Source organism: Terrapene carolina, unplaced genomic scaffold (assembly GCF_002925995.2).
Source record: "Terrapene carolina triunguis isolate 2854851 unplaced genomic scaffold, T_m_triunguis-2.0 Scaffold236, whole genome shotgun sequence".
Classification (NCBI taxonomy): domain Eukaryota; kingdom Metazoa; phylum Chordata; order Testudines; family Emydidae; genus Terrapene; species Terrapene triunguis.
In genome coordinates this window covers 6,562,973-6,587,072 of record NW_020664587.1, presented here as the reverse complement: position 1 = coordinate 6,587,072, position 24,100 = coordinate 6,562,973, and the positions used below count along the sequence as shown (strand labels likewise).

The 24,100-nt window shown below is 54.0% G+C and overlaps 1 protein-coding gene across 1 annotated transcript in view; it reads left to right on the top strand.

Annotated features, from left to right (window-relative positions):
* Nucleotides 1-2,597: 2,597 nt before the first annotated feature.
* PTPRU (protein tyrosine phosphatase receptor type U) overlaps nt 2,598-24,100 on the top strand; it is a 267,462-nt gene continuing 245,959 nt past the window's right edge. The window contains exon 1 of the mRNA XM_026657076.2: nt 2,598-2,763. Within this exon, the coding sequence (XP_026512861.1) occupies nt 2,691-2,763 (73 nt within the window). The 5' untranslated portion in view covers nt 2,598-2,690. The remainder of the gene's footprint in view (nt 2,764-24,100) is intronic.

Sequence of the window (24,100 nt, the reverse complement as noted above, 5' to 3'; positions counted from 1 at the left end):
TTAATGGGGTAGTGTGGCCGCACACCACCGAATTAATGTGGTTAAAAACCGAATTAATGTGCTTAGTGTGGCCGCGCACAATCGAATTTATACAATCTGTTTCCCAAATTCGAATTATCTAAATTCGAATTAATCTCGTAGTGTAGACGTACCCCTAGAGACTGGATGCTGTTTGCTTTCTCCTGCCTCCTCTTTTTATCGGGAAGGGGTAGGGATTTGCTCTCTTGGTATTCGCCCTTTTTCTTGCTCCTAGTTATCTTGGCTTCCTCGGATTTGCATCTAATGAATACCAGTCATAGCCACACCAGGGTTTGTTTCCTTTCAAGCTCTCTCTGTCACAATGACAGGTTTCAGAGTAGCAGCCGTGTTAGTCTGTATCCGCAAAAAGAACAGGAGTACTTGTGGCACCTTAGAGACTAACAAATTTATTAGAGCATAAGCTTTCGTGGGCTACAACCAACGAGAGACTGCTGAGCTGGAATTGATATGCAAACTAGACACAATCAACTCAGGGCTAAACAGGGATTGGGAATGGCTGAGCCATTACAAACATTGAATCTATCTCCCCTTGTAAGTATTCTCACACTTGCTTCTTATCAAACTGTCTGTACTTGGTTACCTTGATTATCACTTCAAAAGTTTTTTTTCTCTTACTTAATTGGCCTCTCAGAGTTGGTAAGACAACTCCCACCTGTTCATGCTCTCTGTATGTGTGTATATATATCTCCTCGATATGTTTCACTCAATATGCATCCGAAGAAGTGGGTTGTAGCCCACGAAAGCTTATGCTCTAATAAATTTGTTAGTCTCTAAGGTGCCACAAGTACTCCTGTTCTTTCTGTCACAATGTTGGCGTGTATCATCTCCCTGAGGCCTCTTCCAGCCCACCCTCTTCGCCTTCCCTTTGATCCAGAGGCATATTTCTTCGCTAAGTATTATCAGAATGTATTTCCCGCATCTTCCCCCCACCACTCCCACACCTAGACACTGCACTGGGTGTGTGCGGGTCAGTGGACTGCATGGGAGGAAGTGGTTACGCTGCAGCGTCTATAACAAACCCTGCCCGAAGTCTCTGCGTTCTTGGCCATGAAGTTTCAAACAAATGCCCCATCTGAGAACTATTATTGAAACCTGATGCCCTGAGCCTGGCACACCGCTGTGCCCACGTGGAACTCAGCGACTCCACAGGAGCCCCAGGAAGGCACAGGGGTCTGCCCACGTGCTGTGCTTTGGGATCTTGGGCCCTCCTGGCCGGCTAGGCCATAGACGGGGTTCCAGCTAAAAACCTGGAGAGGATCAGCCTTGAGCTCAGGGAATGTGTCAGTCTGACTCTTTATCTGAGCGAGCATCTGGCCCATTGTGTAAGGGGGACTTTCCCCACTCCTCCAGGCGCATGCACGTGGCATGTTAGCAACAGAGCCCTGCGGCGTCCAGGGCGCTGCTCATGTGGGGCCTTGGCGGGAGTGCAGAGCTCCTTGGAGGTAGGCTGCAGTACTCTGACCCAGGGAAGCAGGCACTAGATGAGACGCTGGGTAAGGCGAGTTCTCTTCCAGGTTTTGCCCCTGACCTGCTGTGTGACCTTAACAGGTGTCTAGTTTCCTCTCAGTCTGACCCAGTTAGACTGTAAGTACTGGGGGCAGGGAGAGTCCGTTGCTATGGGTATATGCACCACTTGGCAGGCTGGGCCCTCTGCGGGCTGTTGTAATACAGTAAACCAACGATATGAGTGTAGTATTTACCGACTGATTGCCATCCATATACCTATGTCTACGCCCGCCCCATGGAAGTGAGTCCCCGTAGGCCTTCTCACACCAGAGTACAGATGGAGGGGCCCCACCGAAAGCTCCCATCCCCGCCAGGGCAGGATGTACCTCCCGGGTACGGCACATAGCCCCTAACACCCGATCTTAGCCCAACCTGAACGTGCCAGTTTCCTGCATTTGGCCGGCTGTCTGCACCAAAGGATGGGAATTCCCACCCCCAGCCCGCCTGCCTGGGTCTGCCCACAAGACCGAGGTGGGGATACAAACCGGAAGGTGGTGGTGGTGGGGTGTTTGCTAAAGCTGCCGGGCCTGGGGATGTTGGACGGCTTGCGGTTACACAGCAGAGTGGCTGGATTCTCTAGGGCAGCGGTTTTCAGCCTGCGGACCCCGCGGGGGCTGCCGACTCTGTCTAAAGAATCAGAAGCATCTGAAGAAGTGGTTCTTTTTACCCACGAAAGCTTATGCCCAAATAAATCGGTTAGTCTTTAAGGTGCCACCGGACGCCTCGTTGGTTTTGTGGCTACAGGCGAACAGGGCGACCCCCTGATACTAGACTCTGTCCAAGAGTCCCCAAGGGATCCGCATCTCCATTCGAAACCTTTTAGGGGTCCGCAAGTGGGGAAAAAAAACCCCCACCGGGCTAGGGCTGGCAAAGCCCAGGTGCAGCCCCGGCTCTCCTCCGGCTGCCTGTGCCTTTTTCCTCCAGCAGAAGGCACCCTCTGCCTTTCCTATCCGGCCCCTTTCCCTCGCTCCAGCCTGACGTCAGCTCGGCGCTGGGCTGGAGGCTTCAGCCCCGCGCCTGGCGGCTGCTAGTTCGGCTGGAATTGAGGAATGAGGAGCCTCGCCCGGCCGCTTCCCACCGCCTGCCTGAGAGCCCAGGAGCCAGCGGGGGCCGGGGCCGGACTGTCCCCGTGTAGCTAATGCACCATGCACCGCGCTCGGGCTTTGATCTTCGTTTTAACCTTCCAGATCTGCTCTCTGGAGACCGAGACGCCGACAGGTCAGAATTCAGCCCCGGGCTGCGCCCCCCTGCCCAGCCCGGGGTCTCTCCCCAGGGGAGCTGCCTTTCCCTTTTCTCTTTCCTGCACAACTTGTTCATCTCCCCCCTCCCCGGTTCCTGCGAACTTGTGCCGGGAAAGGAGCCGGAGGGAAGCGGGGGATGGAAATTGACTTGTTTGCCTTGCAATTGACCAGCGGGCTTGGGCTGGGCGTGGGGCTCGGAGAAGTTGGTTGTTGCTGAAATATTAACCCGCCGAGTAATGATGCGGAGGAGAAACTCAAGGGAGCGGGGTTTAACTTCTCGTCCTCCCCCTGGCGAGCCCCGCTTTTCAGACAGCGGGAGGTCCCCGGGCATGGCTGGTGGGTCAGGGCGCTGGCAGGTCTCGGAGAGATGCTCGCTTGCCTGTTTTATTTTTTTAAAGGAAGAGAAACCCCAAAGCCTGGCTCCCCTCCTGTCTGGGCGGGTAGCTTTTGTGGTGTGGTTTATTTATGATGGAGCCGGGCAGCTGCAGGTTTGTGCGGAGCTTGCAAGGGAATGCTCCGCTGCTCCCCGGCCAACTTGCAAAAGTGTTTCGCGTGGGAAGTGGGTTTTCTCCCCTCCCTTCCCCTCCCTCTGTTTTTAATGATTTACCTTCCCAGCGCCACCCCAGGATCTGCCTTTGCCCGACCGACTCATAGCGCTGTTCTGAGGGCTGCGTGGGGGGGAAAGTTCTCTGGGGTCTTTATTGCGGGGATTTCAGCCGCTCTCGGGGGCAGCGGGTTCCCGCTGGCTGTATCCTAGCGGGAGAGCCGGGAGCTTGGCTGCTTACAAACGCCAGACTGCCGTTCCCAGCAGCAGGATCACTAGCCGGGCAACTTCACCCCTTCCTGAGCCTCCATCGCTGTTGGCCGCGAGAGACACAAAATGCCAGACTTCTTTTTTTTTTTTTTTTTTAAAGTAACCTTGATCTGGAAGAAATAGTTGAACTTTGAACCCCGGCTCTGAGAGCAGAGCCACCTCTGAGGTGGGAAGATCAAGTCTGCAAACTTATGTGGCGATGGCAGGGTTTGTGTTTGCAGCATGCGCTCTGCTGAGCTCGGAGCAGCTTGCCTGTGTTTTCCTAGACAGGCTCAACAAAGATCCAGGTCCTCTCCTCACTCCCCTCACTAGCAGGAAGAAACTGGAAAAAATGAAAGGCCTTTAGCAAAGAAAAGGCACTGAGTGACGGTGTTTGATCACTGCGCTCTTCTTTTAAATTGCTCATCACTGTAGTGTCTGGGCTGTCAAAATTAACACTCAGTTCTCCACCCTGATTTATATTAATAATAATCATCAAATGCTCATCCTGCAAAACAAGTTAATTTACGCTGTTTATTTGAGGTGCTACATTTTTAATGCTGTTTCTCCTGCTGGAAAACTACCCCGAGGTTTTGAGTTGAGGATCCAGTGCGGTTGTGAAGGTGGGACAGAGGGATAAACTGGTTGCAGCCAGAAAGCAATTTTCTCTGGGATAGGAGAGTCTCCCCACATCTTTCTTTCATTGTTGCATTTATTTAGGAGATTTATAAACCCCTCCCTTATCCATACCTGAGCTGGCCGGTTTCCTTTGTGTGACTCATGTACAGCCTTCGCTATTTGGGGAACCCTGCTAGCTTTTGCTAATGAAGAGAAAAGGCTGGTGTGTGCAGCCTGCTAGAGGCCGAATGCAGGCGTGATAATGCATGTTTGCACGTATAGTTGTTCTCAGGGCATCAAGCGATGAGGGGGAAACAAAGTCTCTTAGATCCTGGCTGCATTTCATTACCCATTGCAACAGGGCGACAGTTATTCCATTTGGAAGGCAGAGCTCTGAAATGTTGTTGAGGATGCCAGCTGTATCCTGATCTCCGGCTGTGTCAGTCGAAAGAAAGAGCAGGCAAGGTTTTCAATAGAGGTGTGCATTTTGCAGGCAGGTTTATTCTAGAGCAAGCGAATGATCCTCAACTTTACCTCTGATCCCTGTTAGCTGCAAGGCGAGGTTTGAGGCTGGGGGTCTTACAGGATTTCGGAGTCTCTCTGCTCTGCTCGTGCCCGGTCTCTTTTTACATCCCCGCCGTGAAGGTGCATGTAGGGGGCTGTGGCAGTGCTTGCATAACAAACCTTATTTCTCAGGCAGTTAATAAATGTGCTGTTAAAAGAAGGAAGAGAGATTCTCAGGGCTGAAGCTTCCTGGACAAAGACTCAGCCCAGAGGCAGGCTGTTTAGAAGCGATGAGTTCAATGGAAGTGGGTGTGTATACAGTGCACACACACGCATTGTCTTTTATTGTCTCTCAATTTTGGATGTTTCTGTAACCCCTGAGGATCCTTGTTTTTCCATCTGAGATTTTGCTGACCCTTAGTTCACATCCTGTGGCTTCAGACACATCTGGCTGGTTTTGGTCACCCTCTGACCTTATGTGTGTGTACTTTTTTCCCCGGTCAAAAGGTGGATTTATTAACGCCGTTCCTGTGCACTATTTTGAGGGACCGTTGGGCTAGGGTTGGAAGAGGGAATGATGTGAGGTGGGTTTTGGAACAGACAGGATCTCTTGCCCGTTGCAGATCCTTCTGGGAAAGACAGTGGGTGTTTTTTGTTTGTTTGTCAATAGATAAGGAAATTAAATACAAAAAACTCAGTGACCCCCCCCTCCCCCCCGTATTCTGCTGAGTCATAGAAATTTGATGGAGAGGACCATTCAGCCCCATGCCTGGCCAGTGCAAGTTTGCTTCTTATTGTGTGTTCATCCTGTCTTGTTTTAAACGTCCCTAGATTGGGACTCCCACCACTCTCCTTCGAGGCCAGTCCACAATGTAGGAGGAGTTGCTGTCAGGATGTTTTCCTTTTCTTATGTTTAAATTCTCCCTTTCTTAATTCATCCCAGTGCTCTTGCATCTACACCCTGTGAACTACCCGAAATAATCCCTCTCCTCCTTGTGTTTACACCCTTCAGATAGCTGTCGGTTTGTTATAACGTCCCTCCAAACCCAACCCACGGGTGGTACTTTAGAGGGGATGTACTGGCTATGTGTGGCAGCAACGCAGGGACATTGGGTAGGTAGGGGATGCAGCACTCAACAGGTTAAAGAACGTGTAGGTGGCACCGAAATGCACAAAATCGGGGGAAGCTGAGGCGGGTGCTCTATCGGCAGCCCACACCATTGGGCTGATGGCAGCGGAGTTGCTGGATGCGAACACCCGCTCGGAATGCAGTGATGGTTAAAATGCTGCAGTGATCCCATTGTCAGCGGGAGTGTTTTGGGTGGTTACTGTGAAAGACCTGTGTGTGTTTATACAAGGGCTGGCTCCGTTTGCATCCAAGTTCCAGCTGCGTGTATTGCTCTGAGTATCTTGGCCATTACCATTAGCGGTCCTTCCTCTTTTCCCACAGCACAACCAGGAAATATAACTTTAGTTGAATCACTGGGCTGTTTTTTTAACCTAAAAGGGGGCAGGGGGAAGGCTTGCCAAATTCTAATCGTTCTCAGAGCAAATGGATTGGAGCATAAACATGCCAGCTGATGGGATTTTAGCAGGGAGGGGGGCTCCAGCCAGAGAAAAGCTTGTGCTGCACAATTTGGATCTCGTGTGTGTTTGGCTTTTTAGGGCTCTGCTTCGGCCCTGTACAGAGAAGCCCGAAGTCATCCAGATCCTGCAACCATTGCCACATTAAGCTCCTCAGGGGACCACCCTCTTGGACCTAATGGCAGGTTCGGGGCCTGGATTTGGATCTGGGATCGGGTTAGGATTTGGATCCACCCTTGCTCCCTGTCGTGTTCGAGGGGGTTAGGAATAGGGCTTGTAGTTGAGGCTCATCCCTGCAGAACAGAATGGTCAGATGCGTCCTTGCAATGTAACCTGGGCACTGATTTGTCAGTTTTCTCTCCCCTTTCCCTGCTGTGTGTCTTCCTGGAGGCCTAAGCCGGGAGGGGAGTGGCCTCCGGGCAATCTGAGCAGGTTCTAATGCAGGCTTTGGAACAAAAACTCTCTCCTAAAGGACTCTGCTGTTACATTTTTATATACAATTTGCTTGATAGTTTGTCTTTATTGGGATCTAATTAGAAAGAGTTTTACCAAAGAAGCATTTCCCCCTCCCCTTGGGCCACATTAAAATCAAGAAAAGCTGCTGTCTTGGAAATATGTTATTGGCCCCTGTTGGCATGGGAGCGTAAACTCAACCTGCGAGGAAAGTGACCTACCCAAGGAGGAATAAACAAAACAGGAGAGTGGGGGGGGGGGGAGGGGGAATTTCACAACAGTTCAGACACGGCTTCGGCTTTCTTGGGAAACGTTTGTGGGCGTGGAGCGCCGGTTTGGCTTGAACATTAATAGGGTCACTGAACTTTTCCAGACGTCGCCAGAACGGTGGGTGCTGTAATTAGGAGGCCCGGAGAGATTTCATGTATTAATAATGATCTTCCTAAACGTGGCTTTCTGCACAGCCCTGTTTTACGAGGATTATTTTTAAGGCAGTTAGTCAAGTGAGCACAGAATGCCAAGGTTCCTGGACGGGAGGAGCTGAAGCTGCTAGTCCGGTGGCAGCTCTGTGGCTTTTTCCACAAGACAGGAGCCCTCCTGCTCCCCCCACCTTGCCAGGGATCAGAGCTCCACAAAGCATCTGAAGGTGGCTGGAGAAATTCCAAGCACAGTGATTTGCTGCTCCTGGATTGTAATTGAAATCTAACTCTTAATTAGTGAGCAATCAGAGTTTTTCAGAGGCTCTCCAGACACTTTATAGGCACTGTGGGCCTGATCCACAGCCCGTTGCCATTAAAGGAAAGGCTTGTATTGATTCTGAATGGGCTCCGTGTCGGGTCCTGATGCCAGAGGCATCGTGGCCTAATGGTTTAATAAAGCAGCAGTGGGAGTCCAAAGAGCTTGGACTGTCTCTTGGGGTGACAGAATGTCACTTTGGCCCAGATCCTTAAAGGTATTTAGGCACCTAAGTCCCAATAGGAGTATCAAAATACCTTTGAGGATCTGGACCTGTACCACTCTGTGACTCAGTTTCCCCATCCTTAAGTCTGGGATCTTCACCCATATCCCACAGGCGCTGTGAGCTCAGTTAACTAATGTTTGCAAAACACTTTGAAGGGAGTTGATGAGGCTATAGAAGAGCAAAATATTGCGTGGTCTTGTTGCATGGCTGGCTGAGGCAGGTTTTGATTTACCCTAATTTTACAGATGGGGAAACTGAGGCACAGAGGGGAATGCCCAGATACACAAAGAAATTTCGGCACCTAGGTCCCATTGATTCCCATGGGAGTTAGGTGCATAAATACCTTTGGGAATCTGGGCTGAAGTGACTTGCTCAAGGCCTCACAAAGTGAGTCGGTGGTAGAGGTGGGAATGGGACTCAGGCATCCTGGCCTGGAGCTATTAGACCACTCTGCCAAACAGCCAACACCCTATCTGACGTGCCGTGTTCGCCTTTAAAGGCAAAGGAACCTGCATGTGGTCCACACACTGGTTAATTGATTTCACCGGTGGCCACTGGCCATAAAATGATGACCTGTAATACTGGAGAGCATTACTGGGGATGATGAATCACTGAACCATGAAGTAGCTGGGACTCCCAGCAGCCATCACCTTGCTCTCTAACAAATGGTCAGGGGGTGGAAAGGAACATGTCCAGCTTTTGCCGAGGCACCTGTTGCAAAGAGAGCCATGCTGTGGCTGAGAAAGGGGGAGGGAAATACCACTGTGGGCTCGTGATTGGGATAACTGGCCTGTTAATCGTGGTGGGCATTCAGGGCTGCTCTCTGGCTTTCTGCCAGAATCCACTGGTGAGTGTGGGAGAGCTAGGGAGCTGCCTGCATGTACTGCTGCTCCGAGGGCTTGATTTTGAGAGAGGCTGAGCATTTCCCACTCACTGCAGGGCTGGGCACCTCCCAGGGTGATTATTAATTATTAGTAGCACCTAGAGGCCTTACATGAGGATCACTGCACTGGGCCCTGTACACACACACACACACACTGAGAGTCCCTTTCCTGAAGTGCTTACAATCTAAATAGGCGAGACAGACCAAGGAGGGAGAAACTGAGGCACAGAATGTTGAAGTGACTTGCCAAAGGTCACCCAGCAGGTCGGTGGCAGAGCTGGGCACAGACCCTGGGTCTTTTGATTCTCAGTGCGGTGCTCTACCCGCTGGACCATGCTACCCCTCCCCTGCAAAGGCATGAAAGACTGGGTCTGTACTGCAGCGTCTGGGGGCAGGGAACAGCAAAGCCCAATTAATGCAACTGGATTGCCTTTCCTCTGTGCAGGGTCTCTTCCTCCCACTGTTTCAGGCACTGTTTCAGCGCTCCAGCGTGTGTACGCAGATTTATTTTGCCAGTTTACTAAACTCCAATAATCACATCTATAATACACCGCAGCCTGTAATGGGCTCATAAAAGGATAATAATGGGGGATTTGTAACCTTACCATTGTTCACATCGAGACGATGTCAGCTCAACACAGGAGGTAGAAAAGGGTTTTTATTATGGACTCTTTGGGGAGTGTAACGTGCGTGTGTGTACACGCTTCAAACGAAACTGTCCAAAGCCCGCAGGAGGGCAGATCTGCTTATGGCCAGAAGCAGGAAATGCATCTGAATCTGGTTTGATGAAGTGCTGTGTAAATGGATGGTGCTGTTTATGTGCTGGGAAACGGAGAGGAAATACGGTGAGCCTAGATTATTTTAGACTGGAAAAAGATAAAGGCAAGACATATAGTGCTCCAGTCTAGATGCCAGGGCCTGAGGGGGCTATTCTGCCTCCTGTGTAACCCTGAGTAGTCACTTCCCTCTCTGTGCCTCAGTTTCCCAATCTGTACAATGAAACGAATGGCACTTGCCAGCCTCTGCCAAATGCTTTCTACGGATGCCGAGCTGCCGTGAAGGTGCAGTCGGACCATTCTGAATTTGGTTACTCTGGTGTAAATCCATAGGAGCTTCATTGATGTTAGAGGAGTTACTCGGGGCATAGGCACTGACTCTTGGGTGCTCCGGGGCTCAAGCACCCCTGGAAAAAAAAATAGTGGGTGCTCAGCACCCACCGACCACAGGGGTTTGGCAGTGCCACTGATCAGCTGTTGGGTGGGTGGGAGGGGGTGGAGTGGGGGCAGGGCCTCAGGGCGGAGCTGGAGTGGGGCACCCCTGGGGAAAAATCAACGTCAGCGCCTATGCCTCTGGGATTTACCCCACTGTAAAGGAGAGCAGAATCTGGCCCATAATGTGCCTTATTCCCCTGCTCACTCCCTCAAAATCCTCCTGTGAAGTTGAAGGCTTATTAAGCCCCCTTGGGGGATGCATTGCTTTTCTTAAGTTCCCTTGGCTTTCTGCCCCTCAGGGCTCTGCTCCTTGGCTGGCCAGATTGGGATTGGTCCTGCCGCTGCCTGTATAGATGGAGCTGTTCCCCTGTTGGTGTCAAGCTGGTTCTCACCCAATGCATTTGGGGCTGGTAAAATTCCAGTCAGCTGCCGAGCAGTGGGGTCTTGGAACACGCGACGCTTGGCCGGCGGAAAAATAGCTGTCTGGAGCCAGCGCTTGACTCTGTTGTTAGCTGTTTTCTTGGCAGGCTCAGCCGGCTGCCCGGATGTGACAAGAGCCGTCCCAAAGAGGAGGGGGGCAGATGGAACCAGCTACAGCCGTAAATTCCTCCATTAGATGAGGCCTAGAACCTGCCTTTAGTTAAGGGATGGTGAAAGGTGGCGGGAGCTGCTGCTGCAGTGTTCTTCCCGCAGCCTGAGGGCTTCTGCCGGGAAGGGTTATCCTGCTCGCTGAGCATGTGGCACTGCCATATGGGAGACCTGGATTTGATTACTGGTCCCAGCTTGAGTGCTGCTAGGTGGGAGCACCTCTTTTCTCCCCCCTCCGGGCCTCGCAGCGTGTATCTTGTGTTTTTCGTCGGAGGCTCTCAGACTCCTGGAATCCTCTTGCAGCACCCTGGCAAAGCAGACTGGAGTTGTTCGTTACCCCATTTTACAAGTGAGGGAAACTGAGGCACAGAGGCCTCACTTGGGATTGGAGTGAATCTGTGGCAGAGCCAGGAATAGAACCCAGGAGACCGAGGTCCTCAGTCTGTCCTCTATAAACACTAGAAGACTGTACTCCTTCCCCAGAGCTGGGAACAGAACCCAGGAGTCCTGACTCCCATTCCCCCAGCTCCAACCCAGAGAGGACGCGTCCTCCTTCCCTTCAGAGCACATTGTAATTCTTGCTATTCATTAAAATTTTACAGTGACTAAACTGTCTACATATATTTGTATTGTGTTTAGCACAGCCAGTGCCCATGGAGAGATCTTCGCAAGGGGATTGTAAAGCTGGGGAGATTAACTTTTGAATTCAAAGGGGCTCTCCAGTGAGCCCCTCCGGTCTGCTAAGGAGCATCGTTCATTGACTCGAAAGGACAGTGGTGGCTGTGATGGGGGTTTAAGGAGGAAGGAAACTGATTCAAGTGTAGCTTAGAATCAAAACTAGCCAGGTAGAAGGCTTTAAACCTGCCTTGGATTTTGGGAAGGCATTGGATTGCTCCTCTCCTTTCTTTGGCGATTGGAGCAGCAGAGACATAGTTAACAGTGTGGACCTTTTAAATTGGCATCATTATGTTTCAGAGTCAACGCTCCACTGCGATGAATGGGAGCATGTTCCACCCCTCTCGGAGCTATTGTCTGAGGCTGTCTGCAGGTCCGGGCAGATGCCGCTGCAGCGCTTTCTTTACCTCCTTCTTTACCTCACATCTGGAAAAACACCTTTGCAGCCTTAAGGGGCAGAGACGTATGTTTCCTTTAAATGAATGCTTAGCGGCAGGAGTGCAAGGAGGCAGCCTGTAGGAGGAATGTACTGGATCGCCGAGCCACTGCAAACTGGCCTCTGACTCAGCCCCTGAATTAGGGAACCGGTAAAGGCAATCGCACCTCTGGTCAGCCATTTTGGGTGCCTGCTATCCAAACCTCTGCGCAGGGTGAGGGAGAACATGCCCTTATGGAGGGCTGCAATAGAGCCAGTCGTTTGCTTTTCTGTTCCCTAGCAGGTGGGTTGGCGGTGAGGGCAGGAATGGAAGCCTGAAATGAAGCCTAAATTCAGCCATTTAGACACGGTGGGCTGGTTCCTGGTCTTGGCTGCGTCCGTGTAATTGCAGAGGCACCCCGTCAGTTTCAGGAGGGTTCCTCTGGATTTTCACAGGCTGGAACGAGATCCGAATCTGCCTCTTGGCTAGCGGCTGCCGGGCAGGATCGGTGAGCTCCAGATTGTTTGCAGAGAACGGCCCACGCTGCAGTGGCAGTGGGACCGTGGAGGCAGCAGGTGTCCTATGCGGGGTTATAATTGCATGGCGCTTTCCCCCTCCCCCGGTTGTGCTCTGGTTCGTATAAAAACATAAACCCAACCAAAGGCTGCAAATCTCTCATTCTCCTGAATAGCTTTGATGGATCCCCTGAAACTTCATTGATCGCCAAATAAGAAATACAGTGGTTGTTAACATGTCCCTCCTCCCTGCGCTCCCCGTGTTTTGCATTCCCAGCCCGGGTGCTCTTTTGACAGCTGAATTGTTTGTACTCTAACCGTCTCCAGGCACACGGTAATGCAGCGAGCCCGTCAGCTACCGGAGTTGCACAATACACTCCTGGCATAATTACCCCGAAGCCGTTCACACTTGGATTTGACTGCATTAGCCGCAATTAGCAAATACAATATTTTGGTTTGTCGCTTTCATTGACAAATGGATCTCCTCCCTCCCCCCCCACCCCCAATCCTTCCTGTGCATTGTCCTCTGCTTTTATTGGTCTGCTTATGTCGACTGCTGGCTGCCCCGAGCATGTAGGAGCGGTTCCCGGAATCATTCTGCAGTGTGTGGGACGTGTTGCCTAGCGGTTAGAGGTTGGGGGGGGTAGGGACTGGGATTTCCTGGGTCCTATGCCCAGTTCTGATACTGGGCAGTTTAGATAACACAAATATCTCTCTTCCTAGCTCTGAGTGAGTGTTGTTTCCTCTGGTCGTTAGGAGGACTGGGAACTAGGGGTCAGGTTCTTTTCCTGAGTCTGCCACTGCCCTGTTGTGTAACCTTTGGCAAGTCACTTCAACTCTCTGGGCCTCTTTCCCCTCCCACCCGCGTGTAGACAGAAAGCTTTTCAGGGCAGGGGCTGTAGTGGGGCCCCTATCTTGGTTGAAGCCTCTAGGCACTATTGTGATAGAACAATACGGGATAATTTGTATCCAGCCGGTGTTTGTGTGTGTTCTAGGTGGGTGCCCCTGGCTCTGAGCCGCTCCACATCAGCTGTTGCAGGGTCTATTCACTCCCTTTGCCTGTGTCTCCCTTGCTGCTTGCGTGTATCAGTCCTTGACTCGTGTGCGTGTGTTTGAGGATCAGGCCCTTGCTGTGGGGCCTGTAGGAAAGGACCAGTCTGGCAGCTGACGCTTGAGTCTTCCGGTCCCTTCGACAGCGCTAGCGTTGTTTGGAGGACGCGGCCCAGAGTGCAAGGGTTACCGTGGCCTCCATCCTGACCCCCCCAAGCCAGCTGGGCTCCACCGCGTCTCCGCGGGCCCCCTCGCTGTGCTGGGGCGGCTCCATTGTCTGGGCTAAGTGAGTGGGAAACGCCCAGCGAACACGTTCCCTTTGTCAGGCCCGGCTCTGGGATTGGGGTCAGGGATCAGAAAGAGTCTGTCTGGCTCTTACCCGCCCCCAACGCGCCTTCCCAACCGTCACCTGCAGGGTCTTCATCAGAGCGCCAGAGCGTGAAAGCTGAGCCCCAAGCAAGCCCCAGCAATGACCGCTCAGGAGACGAGAGATGGGGCTGGATCGGGACCTTCCCCAAGTAGGGCTCTGGATCCCAAGCTGGCCGCCCTGTCTCTACATAGAGCGTTTGGGGTGGGCACCGGGCTAGCAACCCTCTGGCGCTGGGGACAGATCCCAGCTCTGGGTTATTTAGGGGTAGCTGTGCCTTCAGATGCAGGGCCAAAGTCAGCGACTTCTGTGCTCTGTCTCCAGGGTTGGAGGTGACAGGACCCAGATTGGGCCCCCTGGCTTTGTAAATCCTAAATTCAAAGCTCTCTCCCCTGCCCCCCAGGCCTGTGAGGCTGGCAAACCCCTAGCCAGCATTCTCCGCTGCCACGTCCCCCAGCCATGGTGCAAGGCCGGCACTGCCTGTCTCCGCGACGTGCCTGAAAACGACAACGAGCAGCTATAAAGTCTCGAGTGAGTCCAGCACGGGGCAGGGCCTGTCGCTTTCTGTCCCCGCAAAAGGGAGGTGTGTTTACTACGAGAGATCAATCACAATGTGACGTCCTAGTGGAGACAAGGCGCCGGGTAGGCTGTGGCTAGCCAAGATCAAACCCCTCCCTCTAGTTCTGACTAGTTACCTCCAGGTGAAAACGACTTGGGCCCCCTCTCCGGTCGGACTCTAGAGCACGCTAGTGATCTCGGTGTACGAACATGCAAAGACGTAGCCGTGAGTCCGTGCAGCGCCCAGGGCAATCTCTCTTAGGGCTTTCCGTGTTACTGTGATCCGGACAATAAGGAAACAGGCTTAGGTTTGGAGACCTGTGCCCGCTTTGCACCCAGCCCGTCACCAAGATGCTCGCCTGTCCTGTAGGGAGCGCTCTCCCCTAGATCCCAGAGCGAGGCTGTGCAGCAAGGAGGTGTTTTCACACTCCCTAAAACCCCACTTGGGTTCGGGTCTTTAACCGGGTCACACTCGTTTTGATCCGCCCTGCAGTTAGTCACTGTTCTCTGCCTGGCTGGAGAAGGCTAACCCCGCCAGGGCTGCCGCTCGCCCTGGGAAGCTGCCAGGCATGTAAAATGTTCATGTGCGCCGTATTTTCTGAACAGCCTGGTTCAGGCTCCATTTCTTCACCTGGTTTCTGTGGTAAGGGGGGGGGGAGAGGGGGCTTTTATTTTTTTTTCTTTTAAATGGCTTTAAAAGCTCTGCATGTTCTGCTCCTCTCATACTGGCCGCAGGGTCATCTCCTTGCCCGGCAGCTCTCTAGATCCGGGGTCTGGGGCTGGCCACGGGCCGAACGTGTCAGTGTAGGGTGGGATCTGGGAGCTCTTCCACATGATTGATTGGGGCTGCCAACATCCCCTGTCTGACTGCCTCCCCTAACGTCTCCTGCCTTGGGTCTACCTCCTGTGGGCCCACTCCTCCCTCCGGTGTATCCCACCCTTCCCTCTGCCAGGAAGATGCTGGGGGTGCGTTGGGTCGTGTCGTCACTTTCCGACGTGTGTCCTGCAGCTGCAGACTGGGGGGCAGGATCGCCCGGGCTGGCCGTGGCTGTTTGCCCAGGGGCTGCCAGGTTCTTCCACTATGGACATGCTGGGGCCTTCTGATTCTTCCCTCTGCCTGGATTTGACATAGTTTGGGTTCAGTCTCCCCGTCTCCCCCAACTTCTCCAAAGCTTCCGTTAGCTTCCTCCCTTCCACTCTCTTCCTCGCTGTTGATCCCAGCTCCGGCGCTGTGGCCCGAGAGGGCATCGTGTGGAAGGCAGATTAAACTGGCCTCCCCGTGTCCTGCTGGGACTGTCCCTAGACACCACAGATCCAGATCCCAGCCCTGCTGGCATTCAGGGGTGTTTGGTTTGCCCAGTGTAAAGAGAGAGGCTGTTGGTTCGCACTGTTCCTTTCTTGTCGGGGGGTGTTTAGGTTGGGGCAGATTCTCTGGTCACCTCCTGGCCTGCAGGGATATCTTTTTCCGTGGCTTGATCTTGCTGCCCTACCTGTCATGGGCGCTGACCGGTCTCTCGCCTGAGGAAGGGCAGCAGATTCTGGGCCTCGGAGCATCCCGCGGGAGCCCGGGAGTGCCCCATTGCATTGGAGACTAATCCTGGAGACCGGGGTAGCTGTTGCCAGGTGCTGTCCCCCAGGCCTCGACCTCTGCTCGTCTCCTAGCAGCCGAAGCGTCACTAATGCCCATGGATTGGGATCCTGTAGCGTTTCCCCCTTGACTGCCTTTCCAGCCTGCAGGGGGAGCTTTCCTCGCAGGCACTTAAAATCGGAAGCGACCGAACATAATGCCCAAAGGCCAGGCCCGGCTCGGCAGGGGAGATCCCTGCTTGGGGCTTGCTGCAAACCAGCCTGAAGGCTTTCTGGGTTGGATCCGCTGTCCCCAAACTGGAGGGCTCTGCTCCCGAACTCAGAGGACTCTGCCCTAAAGGCTGGGGCATGTTGATGGGCAGACTGGGCTCGGAGCGGGGAGAAAGGAGTTTGGATCGGTTCCCCCAGTGGTACCCAAGTCAGCAGTTTGCAGTTTTAACAGGGAGAGCAGCAGGGCTGCGTGGGGCAGAGGTTAACTGGGGTCCGGAGCCGGAGGTTGTGGATCTAACTCATTACCAGGCCTGTGGTGCTAAGGGCAGGGCTGTGGGATGACACACTGAGGTTTCCTTTCTGATTTCAGTGCCCAGCAATGGTGCTGCTTTGATGGTCCTGGAGACCCAAGTCTTCTCTCCTCTGGAGTTCACCATCGCCCTAGGGCCCCTAGCAACAAGCAAGCTGACCGCTGGGCTGGGATGCGCGTTCAGAAGCGCTGGGCACCCCGGATACTATTTGGAGTCTCGGGGAGCTGTAAAGTCAGGCCCTATAGCTATATATGGCCCCCCATCAGTGGAGTACACGTGGACCTCCCAGATACTAATTCACGTCTCACAGCCCCCGCGCGATAGGGAAGGGTTAATACTCTTAGCAGATGGGGTGCAGAGGTACAGGCACACAGCGAGTCTGTGGTGGAAGCAGGAATTGAACCTAGATCTCCTGGGTCCCAGTCCAGTGCCTGACCCTGCTGCTGCCCGTGGGGTTAAGAGTCCACCAGGTTGCACTGCCAGTGTTTCCCAAGGAGTATCCTGGACAGTCCCCACTGGGGGACAGAAGCGGTGTTGGATCCGCCCCTCTCTCTGGAGAGCTGGTTGGGGTGGTGATAGTCCTGCTAGGTGGGAACTGGGCTGAGACCCACCAACCTCGCTGCACCTATGCTAGCAGCCAGGACAAGAAGAGATCTGGTTTTGATTGCTACTCTGGACTGAATGACGGAGAAAGACCTGTGTAGAACTGGAGCGGACGGGCTGCCGAGCCCTGTCCGTTCCCGGGATGCTGAGCTGAGAACCTCAACTCTTTATATGTGCCACTGTCCGTGAGATATGTCCTGCCACCCAGGCGATCTTCTAAGGCAAACACCTGTCCTTTAATTAGCCCCAGTCCATGGGGGTTGTGCTTAACTCTTTGAATGCTGGATTCTAAGGAGCCTCTGGATTTTTAGTCTCATGCCTCTAATTCCCCAGAAGGGCGCCATCTGGCCCTTGTTCTGCCTGACGTCAGTGCAGCGTGCTGTGAAAGGGTTAAATCACAGCTGCCAAATGTGTAGTTTTTGGGGTAACCTCTGCTTTGTAGGCGAAATACCGGATGGTTATGAAACCACCTCTGCAGAACCGGAGCAGTCCAGCCCTGCTGTCTGGCTGTTCGCCCTGCATAAATAGGCTTTTTAATAATCCATTATTATCACATGCTATAATTGTCTTATTAAATGCATCTGGGAACCTTTTAATTATCACTTGATTAAATGTCAGGTTCCAAACCTGCCTTTTTGATGGGCCCTGACATTTGCTTTGTAGCTCTGTGGTCAATGTTTGAATTTACTCCCATGTTCTGAGTGGTGCTGCCGGTCTGGCCTTGTGGCCTCTCCAGTTTTCCCAGTCCTTGTTCTGTCTGGGTGCTCTCAGGAGTAGTCATCGCCATGGGATGGGAGCGCCTCACGAGCATTCGAGAGTTAACCCGCAACGTTATCCCCGTGTAACAGATGGGGAAACTGAGGCACGGTGGGAGTCCATGGCTTGCCCAGGAACTCGGAGCGAATCAGTGGCAGGGTGGGCAACTGAGTCCCAGCCTGTTTCCGCCCAGGCAGTTCTAGCTGCTGATCAGTGTGTTACGTGCTGCTAGCCACTGACTCCTGCTGAGATTGCAGCAGCAGCAGCAACCTGTACTGGGACCCCGAAAGGAACGTGCCACCTGTTGGCAGGATTTTAATTTGAGGTGTGCTCAGGCATAGAGAGAGCTACGGGCAGCAAGGCTGGGGGCAGATGCCCAAGGCAGCATGGAGTAATGCTGTCATGCTGGGGGGGGCAATGGTTCTGCTCCTCTCCTTGTGGGATTCCGTCCCCGGATTCCAGAAGGCACGCTGGGGCGTTCTACGCCGGCTTGTCCAAGCGCAGGTGTGTTTGCAGGGCTTTGCCATGGGCCAGTCCTTGCCATTTGGGGGAGCATTTATGGCCTTCCTGGCAAGTACTTTATCCTTCCTTAAAAGGGGCTCAGGAAGAGACCTTCTCTAGAGGGTGAGGACAAAGCACCTTCAGTCATGTACAGACCTGGGGATGCCACTGATGTTGATGCGTCTAGTGACGGGCATTTCTGTGGCATGGGTGCCTTATCATGGAGGTAACAGCATAAGGGTCAGTTCACCTCCAGGTCTCTGCTTCACATCCGGCCCATGTACTAACTGGTCCCCTCATTGGCAGCCTTAAGGAACAAATGGGACATTAAGCGGGAAACTCATTCTTGACTCTGGAGGCGATCTCTCCAGGCCATGGCTTGGGTCTCATGTGGAGGACGTGTATGCTGTGGCTACTTGTTGTGTGGTAAATACAGGGCTCAACCCTCTATTGCTCTCCTTCCACCAGCGCGCAATTCGCAAAGGACTGTGAATTGCACCTTCTGCAGGCTGTGTCCCATATGGCAGGGAGGTCGCCACATTGGCGGCCGTGGGAGCCCCATGCCGGAGGTTTTTACAAAACCAATTTCCATCTGGCTGCATATTCGTGCTTCCCAACCTGCCGCTGAATTTGGGACCCAAGGGAAACCAGCGGCGCAGCCAGCTTAAAATGACTCGGGGATTAATTTCCTTTGCATACAGCTATTTCAGCGCCATGACGACTGGGGATAATAAAAGTAAGAGATCAACGCCCAGCTTGTGTGGGTTGGGAAGAGATTTGCGTCTCGACGTAGTAATTAAGGACAGCTGGGATTTTCGGCAGGTCCGGCTTTTATATGCAGAATGAAGTCGACAGAAGAGCTACCCTGGTTAATATTTAAAACACTGTTTATAAAGCAGCTTCCCTCCCTGGCACTTGGGAACGTATCTTTTGCAGCCCGCACCCTTTGCAGGGCTCAAAATTGAGGGGGCGCGGCGTTGGCGAGTCGCGGAGCTGCTAAATTCTACTGCTGCCTCCTCCAGTCGGGGAAGTGGCATAGCACGGCCAGCACGGAGCTCTGCTGCAGCGGTTGCCGGATCAGACCAATGGTATGTCTGGCGCAGCCTCCTGCCTTTGCAGCCTGTGCCTCAGAGGAGAGCGTGCAGCCACGGTAATCTTCCTGCTTGTGCAATGCTGAATTGTCTCTGCAGAACAGGTGCTGATCGGTTCCTGCGTCTGGAGCATGGGGATCGGTGACCCTTGTACTTTTTATCCTAACTCTGATCACGGCAGATGCTGTTCTTAGTTTGATCTTTGGTTTTGAAATGTACTAAGGCGTTTGCTGCCACCGTATCCTGTGGCAGTGAGTTCCCCAGGTGAGCCTGGAGAGAAGTATTTCCTTCTCAGATGATGTTGGCCGGAGTCGGCAGGGGCGGAAGCGACCCCCAGATCTGAAAGCCTTTGGACTCTCCTGAATCTCAGCTTTCCATATGAGCTGAGTGGCTCAGGGCTCCTTTTGCACTGTATCCAGGGCTGCTGTAGCTGGAAGGGCAAAAAGGCCAGGCTGTCGTCTCGGTCTTTGCATCCATCAGGACATGCTCTCCTGGCACTTTTGGCCTATTTCCCATGGACTTGACGGGTTCAGATACTAGAGAAACAGGCAGACTTCGGAGCACTTCTCCCAACCAAATCACCATCCCAGCGAGTTGCTAGAATTGATTTGCCAAAATGCGCTGCAACATCCGGAGAGCCCAGATCCTTTGTTTCCTGGGGAGGGGCGAGGTCACCGCAATGACGACTCGGTGCCCGGATCACTGATCGCAGCGTGATTCGGGTGAGGGTTGGAATGGATTCGCCGCCGGGGAGGGGAGGCGAGGCAGCGCTGTGGCGACGGCGCTGGGTGGGTGGTGCTGGACGGGGTGTGGGGTGGGATCCTGATTCGGTCTGGGGGGCTCCCGTGCTGGTAGACGGGCAGTGCAGCTGAATTACGGGATTAGTGCTGCAGGGACTCTGGGGATGGCACCTCTGAATCCAGCCCAGCAGAAGCGATTGGAAGCTGTGGTCGTCGGTGGCCATTTGGTGATGTTGGGAAACGAATTTGGGTCTCGTTTGCTCCAGCTCGTAGCAGGGGAGGTGTCCACATCGCTGCTGGTGCGGGTCGGCGACGGCCCAAAGACTGACTGGACCCTGCAGCGTGGCTGGCCTGCCTTCTCCATGTCCAGGCAGAGCCGTGATGGTGCTGGAGAAAGCTTGCTCCAGGGGTACCGTACCCGCTCCGGGGGTACATGGGGGACTCTCTCTCATACACACTCCTCGTTTGCAGACTGTGTGGAAGGTGCAGCAAGTGTCTGTGATGTAATGGACCGAGTGAGTGCATCTGCGTGGTCTGGTTGGTCTGTGCCTGACTTGCTTTCCTGCAATGGGTGCTGCTTCTCCAGTCGCTCAGGGCGTAAAGAGAGACCTGTGGATCCGTGGAAAGCGGTGCTAGATCCTGCCACACCCTACAGGGAAATGCGGCAAACAGGGATGTAAGCAGCGTGTGGATCCCAGGGTGCTTGGAGAATGGGACCTGAGCTCCCCTGTAATCCACGCAGGGGGAAATAGGGTGTGGGTTAAACTGAGCTAATGAGACTCAGAGGGACACTTTAATTGTGTTGTTCCTTTTTCTCCAGCAATAGTCAGGACTCCTGGGTTCCGTCCTCTCCTTTGACTTGCCCCCACCGTGACCGAGTCTCACAGTTGGTCAGTGCATCCGTTTTCCCCATCTGCCAAGAGCCTCCGTGAGCCTGTGCAGAGCTGCGGTGTGTCCTGCCAGGGCAGTCAGTGTGCTCTGGGGCTTCCCCGCTTTGCTGCTGCCCTAGAGCTTCCGTCCGTCCGTCCCTTGGGAATTGCAGGCTGGAGGAGGAGTCGAGACAGACGGCCCTGGGCATGGGTGGGTTTCGTTCACCCGCAGCGCAGGCAGCGGCAGGGCAAGCGTCCCTCCCTGTGCCCCTCGGTGCCTTTGTTCACTTGCTCCTGCTTTCCACTAGGGAGCGGGATCAGAATCCGGCCTGAGGCAATGACGCCCCACCAGGGTCATCTGCAGGGACTGTATCTCTTGTTCAATGGGGGGATGTAATCCCATGTGATACGACTTCGAAAGGGACCCCCTGGAACTCTGCTGGAGCCCGTCTGGGTGGCTAGTTCCCTAGGATCTATTGCACTCCCCTGCCCCTGTTTTCAGTGGGGTGCAAGGAGGGGCTTGTGGCTGGGGTGTGGGAGAGCTGGTCTCCCTTCCTGCCTCTGCACGACCTCCCCGGGGCAGTGGCTGGATCTCCTGGTGTTTCCCCATCTGCAAGGCGGAAGATCATAAAATTATAGAAAATCAGGATTGGAAGGCACCTCAGGAGATCATCTAGTCCAACCTCCTGCTCAAAGCAGGACCAATCCTCAGACAGATTTTTGCCTCAGATCCCTAAATGGCCCCCTCAAGGATTGAACTCACAACCCTGGGTTTAGCAGGCCAATGCTCAAACTACTGAGCTATCTCTCCCTCCCTAATGTCCCCATTCCCCTGCTCCTTGTCTGCTGGAGCAGGACCGTGTCTCGTGCATGAGGCAGCGTTGCCAGCTCGAGAATAACAGGATTTTGGCTTCTTGCTGCAGCCTGCTCCAGCCCTGCCTGGGAGAACCCCCCCCCACCTGACTGTTGGCCTTCCCCACTGCCCCGCCTGATGGGGGAGAGCAGTTGCTTGGAGTCAGGGCAGAAGGCAGGCAGAGCTCGCCCTCTCCCCCAGGTAGAGGATGTGGGAGAGGGAGTGGGGGACCCCCAGTGTATGAGGGGGTGGTGCAGAGCCCCTGGAGCTGCAGAGGTGCTGATGTGTGTGGGGGGCACAGAATGATTTAATTTGGGATATTGCGGGGGTTGGGGAGAGGCTGGCAGCGAAAGGGGCAGAATCCCCATGCTGGGTACGTTTGGGAGAGGTGGCAGCCCTGTCCCGGGACGGCAGTGGGAATTCAGCAATCCACAGGCAGACCACAGCCCCCAGTATAGCCTTTGCCCTGCTCTGTGCCTCAGTTTCCCCACCCAGCCTTTGAATGTCTTGCCTATTTTGATTACAAGCTGCTCAAGGTGGGGACTCTCACTGTGTGTACGTACAGCGCCCGGCGCGGCAGGGCCAGGATCTCAGCTGAGGCCTCCGGGCTTATTAAACAATAAGCAGCCATGCGGAGGTGGAGCCGAGCCAGGTTAGCGGCCACGTGTAACGAGAACAAAAGGGACTGTGGGAAGGTTGCGGTTCCCTTTTTCGTCCCCTGGCCTTGGCTGCCTCCTGCATGTGCCACATCATTCCCGTGCTGTCTTCCCGAGGCGGCGCCTTTGAGTTAGTTACTTAAAAGTTTGGCATTTAAAATGAAAGAGCAAAATAACCTGCCGTTTGAGACTGCCACCAAGCCACGTGCACCCCCTCGCCGCTTCGTGTGCTGCTGACGGGAGGCAGGGGCAGGGGGAGCCGTTAGACTCGCAGATGCTTCGATGGGAGCGGTCTTTAAAGTCCACTGCACAGTGGGAGTCTCGGCTGTGGCCTTTGTGAGTCCGGCTTTAACACTGAGTGGCGCCTTCAATTATGGGGAGAGAGGAGCAGAGCAGCTCTTGGCCGAGGAGGTGGGGTCACCGGATGCTGTGATGACTGGCAGGTGTCTGCCTGCCTTGGATTGGAACTGGGGCAGCCCACCTGCCGTGTTAACAGGGGCTGTATGCGCTAGCAGGGTTTTTGTCCTTGTTAGAATTGGCCTGGGGCAGCTATTACTGGAGGAGGAGGAGGGGGAGGAGGAGTGTGTGTGTGTGTGGTTTTATCTTTCAGTGCTGAACAATCGACTTTTGTTTGCTATGGGCAGAAAGTCGTTGATCTTCCTGTTTCCAGGTAGTAATAATGTCTGGTGCCACTCCACATTTGCCAAGCAGGGCAAGAGAGAAATGCTACTTCCGGTAGCGGTTTACAATAAAAGCAACAATCATTCTTTGTCCATCTCTAGCGGCTCCCAACTGGGGCACTCAAAGCGTCCTACAAACATTGAACTTCTGCTGCTTCAGCCCCTATGATTTCCCATTGAGGCAGGTGGGTATTGTTAGCCCCATTTGACACATGGGGAAACCGAGGCACGGGGGGGGGCAAGCTCAGCACAACCAGGGAAGAAAGCCTGGAGTCCATTGCCCAAAGTCATACAGCAGAGCTGGGAATAGATCTCCGGAGTCCAGGCTCTCGGTCCATGGCTCTAACCATTGACCTGCACTCCCGCCTGACAGGGGAGATAATGTTCCAGAGGAGAGGAGCTCTCCACTCATGAAGGGGTGTGTGTGTGTGTGTGTGTGTGTGTGTGGTGTCACTTTAACAGGAAAGGATAAATCTATCTCCCCCCACACCCACACCTCCCCTTCCCTCCTGGCTGGGGTGATGAGTCGCGGTTGTTGCCCCCTGGGCTCGTTGCCATGGGATTGCGCTCTGCGGAGGCCTGGCTGCGCTCTGTGGGATGCCATGCGTGTCAGCGTGGTCTGAGGCGTTGGGCAGCATGTCTGTGGGTAACGCAGGCCAAACAAGCCTTCGCAGTCGCTGGACCCAGGCCTCGTGGTCTGGCAGGAGAGCAGGGAGCGGGGAAAAAACCCCCCGTTCTGTTCCCCTGGTGCACAATGTCTGTGCTGCTCCCTCAGCGGAGAAGAGAGCGCCTGCGTTTGTGACCTGAGCCGAGCCTGCCTGGTCTGCTGGCAAGCCGCTGCTCGTCCTCCGCAGTGCCAGGTCCCTGGCAGACCCCAGGCCTCTCCTGGCCCCAGCCCACGACATGGCTGCCTTCGAGGGCTCTGAGGGGGCGCCGGGACGCGGGGAGCTCACCCTGTGGCACATCTGGAAGAAATATGGCAAAACGCCGCTTGTCTAAATAGGGTGGTTTCCTGCCCTTCTGGGCACGTGCGTTTAAAAAGACGAGGCAGCGTGTCAAATAAGGCATTGAAACCGGAGCCGGAGGAGGCCCCTCTGCAGCTGCTGCCCCACAGTATGTTCCTACAGGCGTTGCCTGGGGCTGTAGGAAGTGTCCCAAGGGATGACTCTGGTTCACAGGCTAATCGATCGCCCAGGCAAGGGACCAGCTTCTGAGCATTGGGAGCCTGCTGTACTGCGGGGCCCCCAGTAGAGGGAGCTGGGGAGCTATAACCTGCCTACT